This window comes from Sphaerodactylus townsendi, linkage group LG11 (assembly GCF_021028975.2).
Source record: "Sphaerodactylus townsendi isolate TG3544 linkage group LG11, MPM_Stown_v2.3, whole genome shotgun sequence".
Lineage (NCBI taxonomy): Eukaryota > Metazoa > Chordata > Lepidosauria > Squamata > Sphaerodactylidae > Sphaerodactylus > Sphaerodactylus townsendi.
The window spans coordinates 31,993,082-32,012,419 of record NC_059435.1 but is presented as its reverse complement, the minus strand read 5'-3'; the positions used below and the strand labels follow the sequence as shown (position 1 = coordinate 32,012,419).

At 41.5% G+C, this 19,338-nt stretch overlaps 1 protein-coding gene across 1 annotated transcript in view; it reads right to left on the bottom strand.

Annotated features, from left to right (window-relative positions):
* GADL1 (glutamate decarboxylase like 1) overlaps positions 1–14,157 on the bottom strand; it is a 104,722-nt gene extending 90,565 nt beyond the window's left edge. Inside the window, exon 1 of the mRNA XM_048510783.1 lies at positions 13,949–14,157. Within this exon, the coding sequence (XP_048366740.1) occupies positions 13,949–13,988 (40 nt within the window). The 5' untranslated portion in view covers positions 13,989–14,157. The remainder of the gene's footprint in view (positions 1–13,948) is intronic.
* Between the last annotated feature and the right edge of the window lie 5,181 nt (positions 14,158–19,338).

The window sequence follows — 19,338 nt, the reverse complement described above, 5'->3', positions numbered from 1 at the left end:
ACTGAAGCTATTTCTAGAGGAAAGCATTCTAAGTTCTCCTTTTCATAGTCACCAAATAGAATCTACTACCTGCTAATTTTCATTCTCATGTTCAACACCTAAAATCCACACCTACAACGATCTAGGAAGTTTTTTCAAGTGAGCGTTCAAAATCAAAATGATGGAGGGAGGGGAGGTGAACTGAGGAAAATAAAGATCCAGGAGTTCCCCTAGCCACCAATTTGTTCTTTAAAGATAGAGAAGTGAATTTCAGACTACAGTAGCATCGCTATAGGAAGAGATGGAACAAATCCCTGTTTTGCTGGTATCTATATTAAGCTTACATGGAAAAGGTCACTACTATAACTTGATCCACATTTGCCCTTAAGTACAAACTTCAAGCACAAGCTTTGTGTGAATAAAATATAACTTGTCTCACAAAAGGTTCTTATCAAACTCAGAACACAATTTAAACTCTTGTGCTGAAGTTAAATGCTTGAATACAGTGAAATACTTAGCACCTTGCAAGATTGACCTTCCTGGAAGAGAAAGATTAAATGACTGCACAGATAAAGTTACCTAATGTAAGTTTGATAACATAAGTTTTAGGCTACTGGAAAAATTTCCCTACACAAGGAACGCTCTTGCAATGCCTACTTAACGCCACTAGGGAGTTCTCAGTAGTGGCCCCTTTTTATTACATTCTAATCCATTCTAGTCTCTCTTCTCGGAAGCTCATATTAGCACAAAATGTTGCTCCTGTTTCATGGTCACAACAATCCTAAGAGACAGATAGAATGAGAAAGACCTTTAATTCCAAGAAGGCAGCATGAGACCAACTGAGCTGCAAGCACGTTGATAGAAAGTTTTATGACATGGTCACATGACTTCAGGAACCCCTAGTAGTCCAAAGGATTTGAAGGATGGGCTGGCAACAAACAAAATTACAAAACCCTAGGATCCTCACATCTGAGTCTTAGTAGTATCATCAGCTACTACCCAACTGTCTGACGACAAGGGCCAAGCAACTGGGATTAAAGTCAGGAAAGTCACCCCTGCAAAGTATGTAACTTGATTCCATATCTGCTTAATGGGTACGGAATCAAGGAGCCATGAATAAGGCACCAAGTGCAAAACTAAAGTGAAATGGTGAACTTTGTAGCCAAGGGTCTGAGTTGGCCTAAGCTCCTTTGACCAATCAAACCCAAGGCTGGTGATGTCAATTAATTACGTAACCATGTTACTAACCATGTGACCTGAACAGTCAAAGTAAGATGGAATGGTGGGATCTTATCAGCTGCTAAAACCACCCTGTTCTCACAGGTTCCAAGACTCATGATTTCATCTTTGCTAATTGAATTGAATGTGGCTCCACTATTCCTGATCTTGAAGACTAGAGGGGAGTCAGGATAGAAACTGCCTGTTCCCAGTACTGCCTGTTCTCATCCCAGGATAGAAACTGCCTGTTCTCATCCCAGCTGCAAAAGATCACAACTTGCTGATTTTCCAACAACAGCATAGTGATTTTCCAACTTAAAACTTTTATATTGTGGAACTGAAGCATGAACAAACGTTTAAAAGAACAACAAATTGTATTAAGGGATTTAGTTTCATTACCATTTCCACACTGAAATCAAGGCCTGGACTATGGGCAGCACATAAAGGAAGTAAAGACAGGAAACACGTAAGAGCCAAAAGATAAATCATACCATGAAGAAATGTCTCCATCACTGAGCAATTTCACTTTACTGTCATACTGCTTGTCTTGGCATGAGTGCAAGTAGTGATAGGGTACGCGGCAGCTTTGCTCTCTACACATGCACACTAGCTACAGATCCTCTGAAAAGCAATACAAATTATGGTTGCTGATTAGGGGTTTGTGACCATGTAGTTGGCCTATAAGACCCATCTGAGGGTCTTGAGCCATGCAAGGAAGCTCCATTATACCACACTGACTCTCACCAATTCAGACACATTTATGACCAAACACTTCTGTAGACAACTAGAGCAGCTAGAGAACCAATCCTTCCTTTCACAAAACAATAAGTTGCTGATTGTCATCTTTTTCTTCTTCATTCAGTTTCAAAGTCATTGCTTTCCTTCACCATCATAAGAAAACAGAAGTGTCATCTCCAACACAAATTAATTTCAGCTGAATCCCAGCTCAAAAGAAATACTTTTAATTACACAGAGACATTTTACATATGACCAGTGTGAATGTAAAACATTCAATTTTTTCCAGGCAAAAACAGATTCACTGTAATTACTATGCTATCTGGTGAAAATGGTGTGAGTTCCGGTTCCGGCCACTGTCCTGAACAGCTGCTTCCACTTGAGCTCCTCCACTACCTTAGATAAGTTTTAATCTCCCCCCCCCCCATTTAGTTTTTAATCACACAGTACTCCCCTTCAACTTTTATAATGTTTTACAGTTCAAAGGGCAGCGCTCTTTGGTTTGTTTAGTGTTTGTGTATGGTGACTACAGTCCTTCAAGCTGCTTTTTGTTTTGTTTTTTCACCGCCTAATTGTGAGCTCCCTGTTTTAAATGCTGTTTCTTTGTATTTCAATAGGATTTTAACAGGTTTTTATAGGATTTCTTAGGCATTTTAACAGGATTTTAAAAGGGTTTTAACTCCTTTTAATTTTTGTTAATTTTAGCCTTGAGAATCCCACTTTCAACTCACTGTTATTTTTCCTTTCAACCTCCAAGCTGATTTACAGCCTGATGAGTGGTCTGAGGCCATAAATAAGCTGGAAAGAAACCCATCATTCCATCTTTTCAACTTGCTTGGAGTGTGAAACAATAGCAAACTTTGGGCCTTCTGTTTTCTTTCACTGTTTGTTTTACCCAGGAAACCTAACACAATTTTTAACTTGCTCAGACAACTCGCTTGGTCTGTTAACAATGACAAAAAGGAAAAATAGAATCAACTCACCTAACTCTGAGAGTCAGCAACCCAATTTAAAGCAATTAAAGTTAAATGACCTCTTTGCAGCTCAGCTTTATGATGGCAACTTGCAAACCTGTCTTCCAACCTCTAACAGATTTTCTGCTTTAGGAAACCAAGAAATAGTGGTGCCAGAGGAACCTGGAGAGGACACCCGCCCCCCCCCCCCCTCCAAGTATACTTGAAAGAATGTACTTAGACAACAGCATTGGCAGCATCACAATAAATGAGATCAGGAACGATGAAAAGGACAAAGAGGGAGAGAGCAGGATCCCAACACTTAATGCAGATTATTTTTACTCTAGGTTCCTAACCGAGATTGCAGACCAATGTTTGCTAACTGCAAGCTCCAACATATTGAAAAGCAACTTGCCACGATGTCCTCATGCCTAATTGATATTAAAGAGATTTGCTCAGGGGTGCAGCTGTTTAAATGTACAGATGAGAAATTTGCTGAAATGCAAGCCTGGAAACAGAACATCCTGCTTCAACACACACAGAACAAACAGGAATCCTTTGGCAACAATCCACTGGCTGAGACCTCCCTGGAAGACATAAACAGCAAACCTTAGAAGCTGGTTTCCCCAAATGTAAGGACAGACAAATGCAAACTACAGCTAGTGACCAACCAAATTATTCTTGACATATGGCCCTTCAATGGAAAAATTCCACGGTGGGACTCTTGTCTTTAGGGTGAAAGGACACTCAAAACAAATTTTCAACGAGACATTCAAGATTCTTGCAGAAGTACTGCATAGAACAGACCACGCCTGTAGAGTAAGAGTGAGTTTTTATGATCCTCAGGAAATTCAGCTTTTAATTAGGAGAAGGGCCACTTTAATGGATGTGGGTATATACCCCTTCAGACTTTTTAAGAATTATCTTATCAACTGTGTAATTAAAGATTCCAGTGCTAGAATTTCCCATAAGGGCTGAATCCACGCAAGCTGTGAAAAAGGCCTCCCCAAGTGTAACACAAACTCACAGGAGATTGGACCCAAACCAATTTCAAATGCGAGATCCACACCTGAAGTGTTGTTGTTTGGCTGCGAGAGTCTGGGAGATGATGTCAGATCATCCTTCGAACTTCTACCCCAATCCAAGCAAGAAGCAGTATTGCAGCGTTTTGACCAGATGAGGGCCTGTATGCTCGTATTCGAAACATATGCTCAGCAAAAAACACAGAAGCTGCCCTGGGATGACCCCATAAATGAGATAACCAACAAAGGTTCCCCAACCAATTACTCTGAAATGGAGGTTGCCCCTTTTTGCCAGACTACCTCCCATGGGGATGAACATGGGTCATCCCTGGCCATTTGTAAACCATACAACTCCAACACAGTTTTAGCAACAGATGACCAGGGAGAACTGATAATCCCTATGGCCCCATACTTGGCATTTGACTCGTTGCGTCTAAGTGAGAACTTAACATCCTCACACCCATCAGCAACTATAACGAACCAAGATGCTGGCCAGGGAAATGGCTGTGTACTCTTTGATATAAACAGTTCCCTTGACCAAATCCTTGACCTACTGATGCCAGAAGCAGCATATCTCCATTCCACCTTCCCTGAAGATTATCTCGTAACTGCACACAAATACCAGTTGCCGGATCAAGTGTTCCCACGAAGGCCTTTTGACAGACAGTATTCCAATTACCAAAGGGGTCAAACAGGGCTGCATCCTGGCCCCCACTCTTTTCAATCTTTTCTTAAGTGACCTCCCCTCTGCCCTCTCAGCAGTGAACAGCCATGCCCCAAAACTGGGTACATCCCATGTATCAATTCTGCTCTATGCAGATGACGCTGTCCTTCTCTCTCGATCCAGAGTTGGCCTCAGACGCTTAATAAAGCGCTGTGTGGATTACAGTGAATCCAACAGACTGACAATAAATTATGAAAAAAACCAAGGTATTGATCTTCTCTAGGCGCTTTAAGAAGCTCACATGGGCAATGAAAAGCACCCAAATTGAACAGGTTAGTGCTATAAATACCTTGGCCTCTCGTTTCTCCTTTAACCTTTCATGGGCAGCTAGAGAAAAGGCCCGCTCTCCTAGCTACATCTAATAGTATGTCAGCACTACTACGTTTCTTTTACAGCAGTGGCCACTCCTTTATCCCTCCTGCCCTCAAATTTTTCAATGCCAAAGTCGCCTCAAGATTGCTTTACGGAGTCCCACTTTGGATTCAAGCTATTAACTACTCCTTGAATTCTTTTCAATCCAAATTTTTTCACAAGATAACTGGACTCCCAAATTGCGTGCCCTATGCAGCCCTTTGTCTGGAGTTAGGTCAAAACTCCTTGGAATCAGCCGCTTGGCTGAGAACTTTTAGATTCTGGCTGCGAATTCATTTTCTCTCAGACTGTAATTTCCTGGTCCACCGTCTGCTCTCTGACATCCATTCCAACCCTTGGTTTTCCATAATTGAAGAAAAAATTGCCTCTATCGGACTGTCAGTGGATTCACTTTGCCCTTTGTCCTATTCAGAAGCTTATAGGAAATTAAAAGGTCAACTATTGGATAGAGATTTCTCTACCCTAATCACCGCAGCCAAGAAAACATGCTCCCCCCTGTATTTTTCTCTCCCATTTGAACGGGGCCACTTAGCACACTACCTGTATTGCTTAATAAACCCTGTTCAAAGGAGAGCCATAATGCTCGCCAGGTTTAATGTTATGCCTTCTGCGACTTGTTACATGGCAGATTTAATAAACAAGAAAAAAGGCTAAAAGATTGTGCCAGTGTAGCTCAGTTGAATCTCTGGCCCACCAATTACCACTTCACTATTGTCTCAGATTCAGAAATCAGATCCAAGTATGTGAATCTCGCCACTTTACATTTACCCGATCTCCCCGATTTATTTAGATTACACTACTTGTTGGACAACCCTGATCCTTCTCTCTGTATGATAGTGGCAGACTTTCTCCTGGAAATTACTAAATGCCAGTAGATTTCCTTCGTCCTAACATGTATATCCTGTATTGTATATGCTTTTTAATCTGTTTTTATTATTGTTGTACTGTTGTCTATGCCAATAAAGGCTTGCTTCATTAAAAAAAAGATTATCTCGTGGAACATGGCTGGCTGGTATAACAAGGCTAACAACTCTGATTTCCTCAACTATCTCCTGAGGTTTGACCTGATCTGCCTTCAAGAGACTTGGGCACCAACCCCAGTTTAATTACCAGGATATAATTCATTCTCTCTTCCAGCCTATAGGCTGAATCCAAAGGGTCGTCTCCAAGCTGGCCTTACTATACTGATAAAGTCTGAGGTGGGAGCTGCTGCTAAGACGCTGCTTTCTTCCCTCCCCCTAGCCCAGGTGGTCCATCTAATTTGAGAGAATTATGAATTAGCTCTAGTGAACGTTTACTTACCCCCAGCACTGAAAGAACCATGAAAGATGTATATTGGACTCAACTGACAGAGTATGTAGTGAGTATGAAATTAGCACTTCCTCTGCTAATTTGATTTTGGCAGGGGACTTGAATGTTAGAGTAGGAAGGGACAAAAGCAACTTTCAGCATTTAGCCGGTTTGAACTCGGACTTATTACCCTGGCATTTCTTTCTCCCAAAACGCTTAAGAGATAATGTAACTAATTCTGCTGGTATTAACCTTGTTAAACTGTGCTTCTAGCTTGACCTGATCCCACTTAATGGTCTAACCAAATATATCAATATGAGAAAGTACACTTTTCTTTCACCGTGGGAAATAGCATCATAGATTATGTAATGGTTTCCTAGTCATGCTTTCTTCTTGTACAGGACTTTCAGGTTGTCCATCAGGTATGGAGTGACCATTTGCCACTAATATTAGATATCGCCTTAAAGTCACCAAAACAGAGTGCGTGTGATTCCTATACAAAGATAAGCCCCAAAATTATCTGGTGTGACTTAGTAGAATCAAAAATCCATGAGTTTCTTTACTCACCAGCCCTAAAGAATTTTAGAGCAGAATTGATCTCAATGACATCACCTGTTGAACTTTCTAATCAACTTGATGCCCTATTGCAGAGGATTTTGGCTGTCTATTCAGCAGCCAAGCTCCAGTACAACACAGACTAATAGACATAGGCCTATGAGTCTTCTTTCCATTTCTGGGAAGCTATATGCAAAACATCTTCTAAATAGGCTTATTGACTGGGTAGATCTTGGGTCTGGAACAAACTGGATTTAAACAAGGCAAGACTACTTTAGACCATTGTATGGTCCTTCATTTTATATCCTCAAAATACTTTTTAAAAAGGAATGTCTCACCTCTATACTGCCTTTTTAGATATGAAAGGGGCTTTCAATTCAGTTGACAGGAAGTTGCTTTGGAACAAACTAGATAAAATGGGTATAGACACTAGACTCCTACTTATTAAGTCCCTTTACAGTAACACCACCTGCCAGATTAAGTGTACATCCACCGGCTTGCTGACTCCTAAAATACCGGTTGCAAAAGGTGTCAAACAGGGATGTGTTTTGGCTCCTGTTCTATTCAATTTGTTTTTAAATGACTTAGCACCCATTCTCAAGGAAGTACACTCGCACTATCCCAGTTTGGGCAACATCCAGTTACCAATTCTGCTTTATGCAGACAACGTGGTTCTGCTGTCAAGATCTAAGGTCTAAGACATCTTTTAACTAAGTTTAATGAATACTGCTCCAACAACCGGCTTGAAGACTACTTAATGGCATTGGCCTGGAACAAGTGGCTTCTTAATGGCATTGGCCTGGAACAAGTTAAGATATTTAAATACCTGGGGATGCACTTCCACTTTAGAGCAGATTGGGCAAACCATAGAGAGGTAGCTATCAGGGGATGTCAGAATTCTGTTGATGCAGTTGTGCAGTTATTTTTCTCTAAAGGACATGAATTCATAACTGCGGCCTTAAAAGTCTTCAATACAAAGGTCACACATCAATTCCTTTTACGGAGTTCCTCTTTGGATAGGGACTTGGAGTAAATCTGTAGAGAGTCCAATCCAAATTTCTTTACAAGAGTTTTGGGGTACCCCATTGTGTTCCATATGCTTTTCTGTGTCTCGAATCAGGACAGCACTTGTTGGAAACCAGAGCGTGGATGATTACATTAAAATTCTGGACTCATCTTTGCTTTTATACTGAGGTGAAAAGCCTCACCTATTTAGCCCTCTCTGGACTGGAGTTGTCCGAATGGTGGAAATATATAGAGGCCAAAATAACTTCTTTAGGTCTCTCCTTAGAAACTTTTTTTATGCAATCTGCAAATGAAATTTGGCTATCCCTAAAAAGAAGGCTACTGGACCAGGGATACCAGTTGTTGTTGAGTGCAGCCAGGACATCTTGTTCTCCCTTGCACTTTGGAATCTATCCTGAAATTACCCTCACAGTTAAATATCTATATCCTAACTGTCAGAGTCCAGGCAGAGATGGATCATTACTCGAGCTAGATGCCATTCTTAAGGGCTGACAATTGAATATTCCACTTCAAGATAGAACATGTGCAGATTGTCAGGATACCGTTGAGACTCTTGAGCATATTATGTTTTCTTGCCCCAGGTACGTATTACTTAGACTCTCCCTACTTGTCCCGGCTCTAGGGAATAGAAAAAGTTGTTCGGAGCATACAAAGACTATTCACCTGCTGAATAATAGCGACAGCGGGATAACTGGAACAATCGCTGAATGTTTATTAAAGGTCTTCAAGACAAAGACATAATGGAAGCTTGATCACCTCTTCTTTACCAACCTTACGAGCTTTGTCCAGTTTTATGTCTTGTTTTAACACCCGCTGTCCTTTATTTTGTTTTATTTATACTGATATACCTAATAAAGGTCAGTTGAAGTTGAAGTTAAAATGGTGCTTGTAAACAATACTACGCTATCTGCTTAGTAGTTTGCATGTACTACTGAAGATCTGTGCAGTGCAATCCTGGATAGAGTTACTCCAGTCTAAGCCAATTGATTTTAACAGGATTAGACTGCAGTAACTCTGCCCTGTCAGTCACCTTTTCATAGAAAGTTGGTTTTCATTAGGATATTGTGGGTTTTCCGGGTTGTGTGACTGTGTTCCAGTAGTATTTTCTCCTGATGTTCACCTGCATCTGTGGCTGAGATGCAGGTGAAACATCAGAAGAAACTTCTACTGGAACATGGCCACACAACCTAGAAAATCCACAACATCCTAGCGATTCCAGCCATGAAAGCCTTTGACAATACATTGAACATCTCTATGGGGAGAAATTGTACCAAGACACCCAGAGATTGGAAAAACTACGTATCAGGAAAGACTACCTACTCTGTTCTTTAACCTTTTTTAATGCTGCAGAGACACAATAATTATTCCATCATTTCTCATAGCCAAAAAGACTTTCACTGAAGATGTCAGCCACAGATGCAAGCAAAACGTCAAAAGAAAATACTACTGGAACACAGCCACACAACCCAGAAAACCCACAACATCCTAGTGATTCCAGCCATGAAAGTGATTCTGGCTGTGAAAGCCTTCAACAATACACTGGTTTTCTTTCTTTTTTAAAACATGCTTCCAAATGGTTGGAAACATATTCTGTAGGTGAGATATTACCACTTGGTTAATCTATTCAACTGAAAAGTACCAGCAGAAGACCCTCAGCCACCATCAGGGCCAAGCTGGAACTGACCTGAATAAAATTTGCATAAAATATCCATTTCAGATTCTTTGTCCAGGAAAGCAGCTATCAACTACAACACCACCAAACTGATAGATCGGAAACCAACTGTGAAATATCAAAGAAATGTGCCAGGAAATGAACCAACTACATTCAAAGTGGGAGCACAAAATTACTACAAACAATAACAGAAATGGTTTGATCCGGAGTGTCTCAATTTTCCAGGTCTGTTGGAGCATTTCCTCCCTGTAGAGGTGTTCAATGTATTGTCGAAGGCTTTCACGGCCGGATTCAACTTCCCTCTGTGATACACCTCTGAAGATGCGAGCCACAGATGCAGGCGAAACGTTAGGAACAAGATCCACCAGACCACAGCCACACAGCCCGGAAAACCCACCAGAACCAATAACAGAAAAATTAAGTTTAAATTGGTCATAACATACATACTTTTTATGGCCTATCTTTACATTATCTTATAGATCATCCCCTGCTGTATGCTCCTGCCTATCCAACATCCCATGTATCTTCCTCTATTTTCAGGGGTGATGAATGCAGCAACAAGAAACAGGGGCCTTTTACCTGTGGCATCTAGATCTGATTGCCCACCCCTTAGAACAGTGGTCCTCAACCTGGGGGTCGGGACCCCTTTGGGGGTCGAACAACCCTTTCACAGGGGTCGCCTAAGACTCTCTGCATGAGTGTTCTCCATCTGTAAAATGGATAAATGTTAGGGTTGGGGGTCACCACAACATGAGGAACTGTATTAATGAGTCGCGGCATTAGGAAGATTGAGAACCACTGCCTTAGAAGCTTGTCCAGCACCAGATTTGCCATCAGCTGGTGCTGAGTGAAGATTTACTTGGCCAAACGTTTGACAGAGACATTTCTTTTTATTTCCTACCATCTCTCCACTTCTCTGGTGATGGTTTTGTTTTTATCTGTTGATGTCCTTGCTAGTTTTAATCTACATTACAACTATCCTGCTTTAACTGCTGGTGAATAATAGCTAATTTTAACTGTCCGCTAATTTTAAATTGTTTTTTTAAACTACTGCTATTCAATTTTCTGTCCACTGCTTTTATGATTTGTAATTTGAAATTATGTGTATATGTGATTTTAACTGCTTTCAGTATTTAATTAGCCACTCATTGAGGATAGAATATAAACAGTCAAGATAAATCAGAAGAAATGAAACTGTCGGAAACTGAATCCACTTCTTTTGATAGTTAGGAAAGAAAGGTACTTATGAAAGGTAACTACATACTTGTGGTTTATAGGAATGGTGGCTACAGAAATCATAGTTCAATTAGAATAAATTCCCTTCATTCACCTAAGCAACTCTTCAGACCTGCAAAGGCCTCCCATTTTAAAAAAACTTTTGTGTATGTGTTGTAGCGCAACAGTCAGGATATTTACATGGTCTTGTTCCCATTTGGTGCTTTAACTAACAGATACAGCACTTTGGTCTCACAACAAAACAAAATGTGTTAAACATGAAGTAAGAGATACCAACACAGATAATGAGAATGTTTTTGTTTAGAAAAATCTAAAAAAGCCAAAATCTATTTTTCCTTTTAACATCATTCACTGCTGCTGAGTTTTTAGCCATTTTTCTGCCACAGATTTTTTTAAAAAGCTGTTCCATTGTTTACTCCCACTACAATTTTACTGCTGCTTTTATTTTAACAGTTAAATACTTCACCAGTGCTTATAACTGTTTATTGATCATTACATTGCTTTCATATGAAAACTGGGAGCCACTGTGGGCATCAGTGTGACTGAGATCGTAACACATAAATGTTTTAAAGGAACCTTTCTCTTGTTTTGCAAAAAATGGCCCCTGCTTGGATATAATATTTGTTTGTGACAAGTTTTTATTTTAACTGTTGTATGGATTTCATTGTAGTCTTGCATATTAAACTGAGTCACCTTCAGAACTTGAGTTATGAAGCACAATATAAATACTACAAACAGGCAAACACTTCTGTTATTGTGAAGGTTTGCAAAAACTGTAGATGTTGAAAACACAGAAAGTCAACAGCATTGTCAAGTAGATCCAGTGTGATGTAGTAATTAAGAGTGCCAGAATAGGTTCTAGAACGGGGGGGGGGGGGGGCAAACTGCAGCTGTGAACCACATGCAGCTCTTTGCTACATAATGTGTGGCTTGCGGCCAAGTAGGCTGCCTGTTGGAGTAAGTCTCCCCTTCTTTTGACCTGTCCCCTGTGGTGTACATCTTTGGTCTGGCTGCAATGCTGCACTTTGCTATGGGACAGCAAGGTCACAAAGGGCAGTAAGAGCCTGAGTACAGAGGTCAGAGGTAGACATGCCTATCTTGCAGAAATGGGTGCTGGAAGCTGGCATCAATGTATAAAATCGACTCTTCAGCTGAGCAGTGACCTGAATTAAATCTGAACTGTGAAGAAGATGGTTTTCCTGGGGCCATTTCAGGCCATGGAAACAGCATTTGAGGGAAAGGCTTAACCTTCCCATTTGACAAGATCTCAATGCAAATCAGGCCACTATATACCCAAAAGTTGTTTTTAAAAATTGATGGGTAGGTAGAACACAAAACTTCTGAGCATGTGTGGTTTAATCCTGAGAGTGCAACCCAAAGACCAACTTTATACTCACCCAATGAGCTTTTGACATTTTATTTTTTTGTAAAACAGAGCAGGCTCCTGAGTTTTAAAAGTGGTACAACATATAGCTTGTGTAAGTAGAGGGACTGATGTTTGAAAAACACAAGCTCCAAGTCCCTGATGAATACACAGAAGGAATTCTAGTGAACAACTTCTCTTTACAACTCAGCTACTTCTAAACCATGTAAGCTGCTTTACGACTTCTTAAGGTAGAGAAAAGCAGGGTACAAAAACCAACTCTTCCTTAATTTAGTCTTGTCTTTGCTGCTCATTCTAATATTTTAAAAATAATTTAGCAGACATTATGTACAGATGCATACAGATTCTTTAAAACAAATTCTTTAGGATATCCTGGCAGAAAAAGTATTCCTTGGAAACAGGAATCTCTGGCAGTCTTTGCAGAGCGCCTTCTCAGTCTCGTTTAATGCTAATAAAAATTACATACACAAATAATTATTACATATGTGTGTTTCTTAATATTTATATAGTTTGTAACAAAATGTGAATGTAACAATAAACAGTGTGTATAATATTTGTTCATGTGTTGTGACTGTCAAACATCTGAAGTTTATTCTATGTGGCTCTTTTGTCAAGCAAGTTTCGCCACCCTGGACCAGAAGAACCATACTGGAATTCTCATTCTGCCCTGCACAATAGTTAGAGTACTAGTCAGAGTACTATTCACAGAGAACTATACTATTCACAGCCAGCCCTATTCATGAGTATGATTTTAGTAACCACGGAACCCCACGCTATTCATTTATCCAGAAGAAAGTCCTGGATTTGATTCCAAGTGTGAGGACTTCGCTGCAGCTTAAGCACAAAAAATTCACAGCAGCCAGACTTTTTTCCAACAAAGAAACAGATACTCCAAAAACATCTTTGGAGCATTGCTTCAATAACATTATTTTCTTATGCACATCACCTCAACTCATTTTTAAGCATTTAGAGGACACTGATAAACCTAAACAACAATTTCAGATGCAACAGCTGCATTAGGCTAAAGCAACAAAAATAAAACGGGAGTCCAGTGGCACCTTAAAGACAATGTTTATTATATCATAATGCTTTACACTAGGCTAAATTTTGGTAGTCTTTAAAGAGGCACTGGACTGTTTAATTTCCACTGATAATTCCTGTGGCAATTGTTTCAGATCACCCATCCCCTCATAAAAATTATTAGAAATTGAGTGGAAGTGCACCAAAGACTTTATGTTGTTGCTGTTACTATATGTATTAAAAGGGCATTCCCTCCCTGCCCCCTTCCAATGGACTTACGTACACTGCCAGTGGCCGTAACTGATTTAATATATATATATAAGCATTAGTCACTTCACTGGAGGGGGAATATCCTTCACTCACCACTCCTTCCCTTTGAGAATGCAAGGGAGAAAACTGCCTGTTCCAAATCACACTGCTGGCCTGTTTACAAGAAAGGAGAGAAGATGCTCCCAACAGAGAGGGGCGGGAGCAGGTGAAATCCTGGCCAGGTAAAGCAGGATCCGAGGGGAGGCCAGCAAAACTGGAAGGCCACTGCAGGGAGGAGGTACTCCCAAGTACCAGCAAGAACAAAGAACCGTCCCTCCCGTCAGCAGCCCAGCACAAGCCACCCAACAGAAGCGCCCCAGCCGCTCATTCATCCTGCAAAAAAGTTAAAAGGTTAATCCGCTTTCGGCTGCGCGCTCCTTGGAGCGGGAGGTGGGGGAGCAAGTTATTCAGATGCTTTGTTCGGGGCAGGAGTTTTTCCCTAGCTTTCTTTACCCTCCTCCATCCCGCCTTCGCAGCTGGCGTCGCCGCTCATTGGTGCGTCCCTCGGGCAGAGCGAGGCGTTTGGCGACGGTCGCCGCTCTCGCGGGGCTCCGGTGCGTCGCCCTGGCCGCTGACAAATGGCTGCAGGTGCAATTCGTCCGGCCCGGGGCTTCGCGCGGTACAGGCACAGGAACACGCGCGCGCCCAAGACACGCCCCCGCGATTGGCTCCGCCCACTGGGCGCGCCTAGCTTGGCCCCGGGAGCGGATCAGACCGGCAGAGGCGGCGGCAGCAGCTGCTCCAACATGGGCAGGGCTATAAATACCTCGCGCGACCCTGAGCTGTCTCCGGCCGGGTGAGCTGAGGGGATCAGAGAGGCACGGGGCTCCCACGCACGCGAAGCGGCAGTCCCACTAGTCTGTATATATCCACAATGCTCAAAGGTTCATGTATAAAATTAGGGAAGGGAGAGTGTCTTTCATGATAGTTCCAGAGGAGTTGCCATGCTAATGAAAGAAAACGAATTCATTTATAACGATTGCAACAGGTTATAAATATACTGTGCGGAATTGACTTCGCTTCCACTGGCTGCCTCAGAGTTGCCTGGACGACCGGACCAAGATCTGCTCTAAGCGTTTTTTCATAAACTTTTTTGTTCTGCTTACTTGATGACTTCATTTCTGGTCCAGGTTTTGTTTCTAGGATACAACAAAATTCGGTGGGGAGGGGAGTAGGGAAGAAGGTTGGGTTGTTTTGCGTTGCTCAGAAGTAGCTTTCTGTAGCTGCTCTATGGCAGATATCAACAAATTGATAAACAGAGGAGGCTATGTCCATGCAATATGGGTCAGGTGGAGACACTCGATCATACCCTCTTTCATTGTGTAAGGTTTGCAAAAATCAGAATGTCACAATCTGCACTTATCCCATTTCTGTATAACAATCTAACTGATGCTCTTAAGATACCTATGCTTTTGAACAACATGGATCCCACAGTGTGTGAGAATGTAGCAAAATTTCTGCTAACAATAATAGACATAAGTCTAGATGAATACCAACCAATGTCTATGTATTATGACCACATATAGCCAGCAGTAATTTTGCTAGCTTCTGTCAGTATCCGATGACGTTTAAGTGAGTTAACTTAGCTGAAGGAATGTCCTATAGTTACAGAAGGACCATGTATATATTTTAGTATTTAGTATTTTAGTACCAGTGTCTATAATTGTGAGCAATAATGGGCAAATTTTGTATGCTGATTTTGTATGTTTATTTTATGCCAATAAAGGCTTGTGACTGAAAAAAAAAAGCTTTCTGTAGAAAAGAGGTTAGTGAGCCCTGTGTTAGGTTAATGATTTTATAGGCACAACAGAAAAGTGGGTGGGTGGGGATCCTATTCAGTTGAGGCTGTACAAGGATGAACTTAATGAATATTTACTCCGGCATGTAAAATGAAGTGAGTTCTGACTCATAAAAGCTGAATAAATTTTTCAGAGAACGAGCTCTTTGTGGAAAAGGCTTCCGCATTCTTCAGTTTGCATTCTGTAATATTTTTCTGTTACAGTTTCTAATATTGCAGGAGAACATTCCAAAATGTGATCTTCACTTCTAGTCTCAAATGGCACAGCCCACTCTTCCGCCATCTCAACACCACTCCCATTTCATTCTTCTGTATGTGTAATAGGCTCCATTCAAAGGTAACTCTGATAATAGCCTGGTCTGACAAAACATAAGGTAGTCACTTTCTTTTTAATAAATAATTTTAAACAGTTCTCTGTACCACGTATGCCCCACTGTCTTGGACACGCTATTTAGACAGGAGGTAGAGGGGAAGACTGAGCAGCTTTTCCTCCAGGATCTCAGTCTACCCTGTGGAACCCAGGAGAGGGGAACTATGGGAAAACCGAGGCAGAGGCCTCGAAGTTGGAAAGGAAGCTGGGAAATCCTGATCTTTTCCAGTAGGCAGTCCTCCTGATCAGGTGGTGGCAGTGGAATACCCAGAGAGAAAGCTAGCCCTCCCCAGGAAAAGTCAGTAACTCCTGGGAGAGTGCAGAGTGCGAAATAGGGCCTGCCAGCCAAAACCAAGCCCATTGCAGACTAAGATATGCCAAACAATACTGAAATCAAGGGATTTAGGTGAGACCAGTTTACCTACTATTGTTATTTTAAAAGGTAAAGTTTTCCCTTCAGTCGTGTTCGACCCTGGGGTACCACTACAAGCAATGATTTTATAGCCAAGCTGTTTTTGTGGGATAGTTTGCCATTGCTTTCCCCAGCTATTCTTTACCCCCTAGCTATGAGCTAGGTACTCATTTACCGACCAAGAAATGGATGGATGGCTGAGTTGACCATGAGCCAGCTGCCAGGATATCTGACCCACAGGGGGCTTGAACTCCTGACCGTGTGAGTGGCAGTGCAAGCACTTAACCACTATACCATGCGACTCCTCATTGTTATTTTACAGATAGACAATTGAGTTCAAACTGTAATGACTTCTCTTAGATCAGGGGTAGGGAACCTGCTGCTCTCCAGATGTTCAGGAACTACAATTCCCATCAGCCTCTGTCAGCATGGCCACCATTGAAAGCCCATGCTGGTAGGAAGCTGAGTGAGGAGAATGGTAGTTCCTGAAGCCTCAAATTCCTTAGGCCTCAGATGGTGTTCTGATGCTATTTTCCCTTCACAGCATTGACTGCAACCACACATAATTGGATATTGTGCTGCATGCACTTGTAGCAATTATTGGCAACTGAACTGGTTTGCCTGCAAAGGATAGCCAAAATATGAAGATTGCTATAGCGCAATACACAGTGATACATGAATGCAGTCGTTATGAGTTTGCTGCATTGTGACCACGCAAAAACTGTTCAAAGTAACCCCAGTCCTTCAAACAAAAATTTAGGTGTGGGCAGTTGACATTCCATTTTTGTGGATGTGGTATTCAGCAATGAAGTCTAGCATTATTTTCATGCTTGCTTGTAGAATGTACAGCTATCTTAGTGGGCACAATATTCTGGCAACAACCTGAATAAGTGTTTGGGAGGGAGGGGAATGCTAGAATATGACTTGTAGCCCAGTGATTGAAAACACACACAAAGCAAAAGTCCTTTATCACCAGGGAAGAAAATGTGCTTTTAAATTAATCCCAAATGAGACATTCGGCCTCCCTTTGAGGTACCTTGTAACTGCCTCAGGAAAATGTGAGTAGCACCATTCTTCAGCATAATGGATGCTAGTGGATTTTTCCTCTCTCCTCTAAACCAACTGAAACACGTACTGGATTATGGAAATGGCTCTTTTCTCAACAGCAGGTTTTGCATCAGGAGGTAAAAGAGAGGCAAAACAAGCTGATCCAAGGCAGAATGTCCTTGTAATTGTTTCTTATTCCAAATTGCTATTAGTTCTGCCAGGCTAGTTCATTGAATAGTTTTGTATTCCTTTTTAATCTTCATTTGTCTAACTCACCCCTAATTGAATACTTTTGTTAATTAAGGTTAATCTTTAATAATGACTGGAAGCCTGAGCTGTTTTCACATTGATATAAAATAAATATTTGTTATGGGTTGTAATGGTGTATGTTGAAAAATAAAGTAGCAATTAGCTGTGCCAGTCCTTGTCAACATGTAGAGGTGTGGCAGTGACTGAGTGGTATGGCACAAGACACAGACCCAGTGTGGTATAGTGGTTAAAGTGTTGGACTTGGATCTGGTACATTCAGGTTCAAATCCCCACGTGTGCCATGAAAGCTCACTGGATGAATTTAGGTCAGTCACACACTCTTAGCATAACTTGCCTCACAGAATTGTTGTAAGCATAAAATAGGGTAGATGAGAATGATGTGGGTCACTTTAGGCCCCAGTGGAGTGAAAATTGAGATATAAACAAGGTAAATAAAAGTAAAAATAGTAAAAAAAATCATATTAAGTCCTTGGCATGTATATTTAAAAGGATCTTGGGTTGCAGGTGATTGTGAAAGGCTCTTCTTTGCTGCGGCTAGCCACCAGAGAGCTGGTACCAGTCAAAATAGACAATATTGAGTTATGTGGTCTTAGTACAGTACATTGTAGCTTCAGTAAGGAACTCTCCATTGTCATCTATTGATTTAGATGCAGTGTGAAAAGTTAGCCATGTTACAGGCAGGGATTTTCCATTAAAAAATTGACCAGCTTCTCTGCGATAAGGAAATTCAACCTCTCTTATCAACAGAGCACACAGCCTATGCCCCATAGAATACTATTTCCTCCTAATCCCCACTCCCCCACCAGCCACCCTCTCTAGACCTCTGTGACTTACTTCTAATTCTTAGCTCCATGTCTCCTCTGCTCCCTTGGTTTTTAGTACCCACTAGTGGCATTTCTGATATGTGAGGCTGAACCTGTTCAGTGTGTGTTTCCTGCTCCTAGAGATGTGAGGGTATTGGGTGGGTGGGGTGGGGACCTAAATGAAAGAAATGTGTCTCTCCTCAAGCACATTTTCCTAGTGAAAAAAACCTGGAAAATTTGGCGAGCACTGAAAAAAAACACCTCCCATGAAATATTTTCTCCTTCAGGATGAGGGGCATGTTTCTTAAGGCAAGGGTTTCCACACTAAAATGTATAGCATTAAAAAGTCTGAGGACTTTTTTCAGTTTTTCCGGTACAAAGAACTGAAATACATGGAAAACCCTGGAAAAAACTTTTTCTTGTGGAATGGGTGAATTAAAAAACAAAGATTCACTTAAGACATGTAATGTTTTTTATTGACATTACGTGTTTAGGAAATAAAAGTTAGAAGAAGAAGAGGAGGAGGAGGAGGAGGAGGAGGAGGAGGAGGAGGAGGAGTTTGGATTTATATCCCCCCTTTCTCTCCTGCAGGAGACTCAAAGGGGCTTACAAGCTCCTTGCCCTTCCCCCCTCACAACAAACACCCTGTGAGGTGGGTGGGGCTGAGAGAGCTCCGAGAAGCTGTGACTAGCCCAAGGTCACCCAGCTGGCATGTGTGGGAGTGTACAGGCTAATCTGAATTCCCCAGATAAGCCTCCACAGCTCAGGTGGCAGAGCTGGGAATCAAACCCGGTTCCTCCAGATTAGATACACGAGCTCTTAACCTCCTATGCCACTGCTGCTCCCTAGATTGATCAGATTCCTGCAAAACCTTTTTTTTAAGATGACATGGTGTTAGAATAAATATTAACTATAGATAGTTTAGGAGCTTGGACAAAACTAGCCTGAGCTTGTCAGAGCTTGGAAGCTAACTAGAGTTGGCCATGGTTTGTACTTGGATGGGAAATGACCCAGGAAGACCAGAGCTGCTACTCAGAGCAAGGGAATTGCAAACCTTTTCCGCTCAGCTCTTGCCTTGGAAACCTCATGAGGAATCGCCGTAAGTCAGTTGTGACTTGATGGCACTTTTATTATAATATCGAC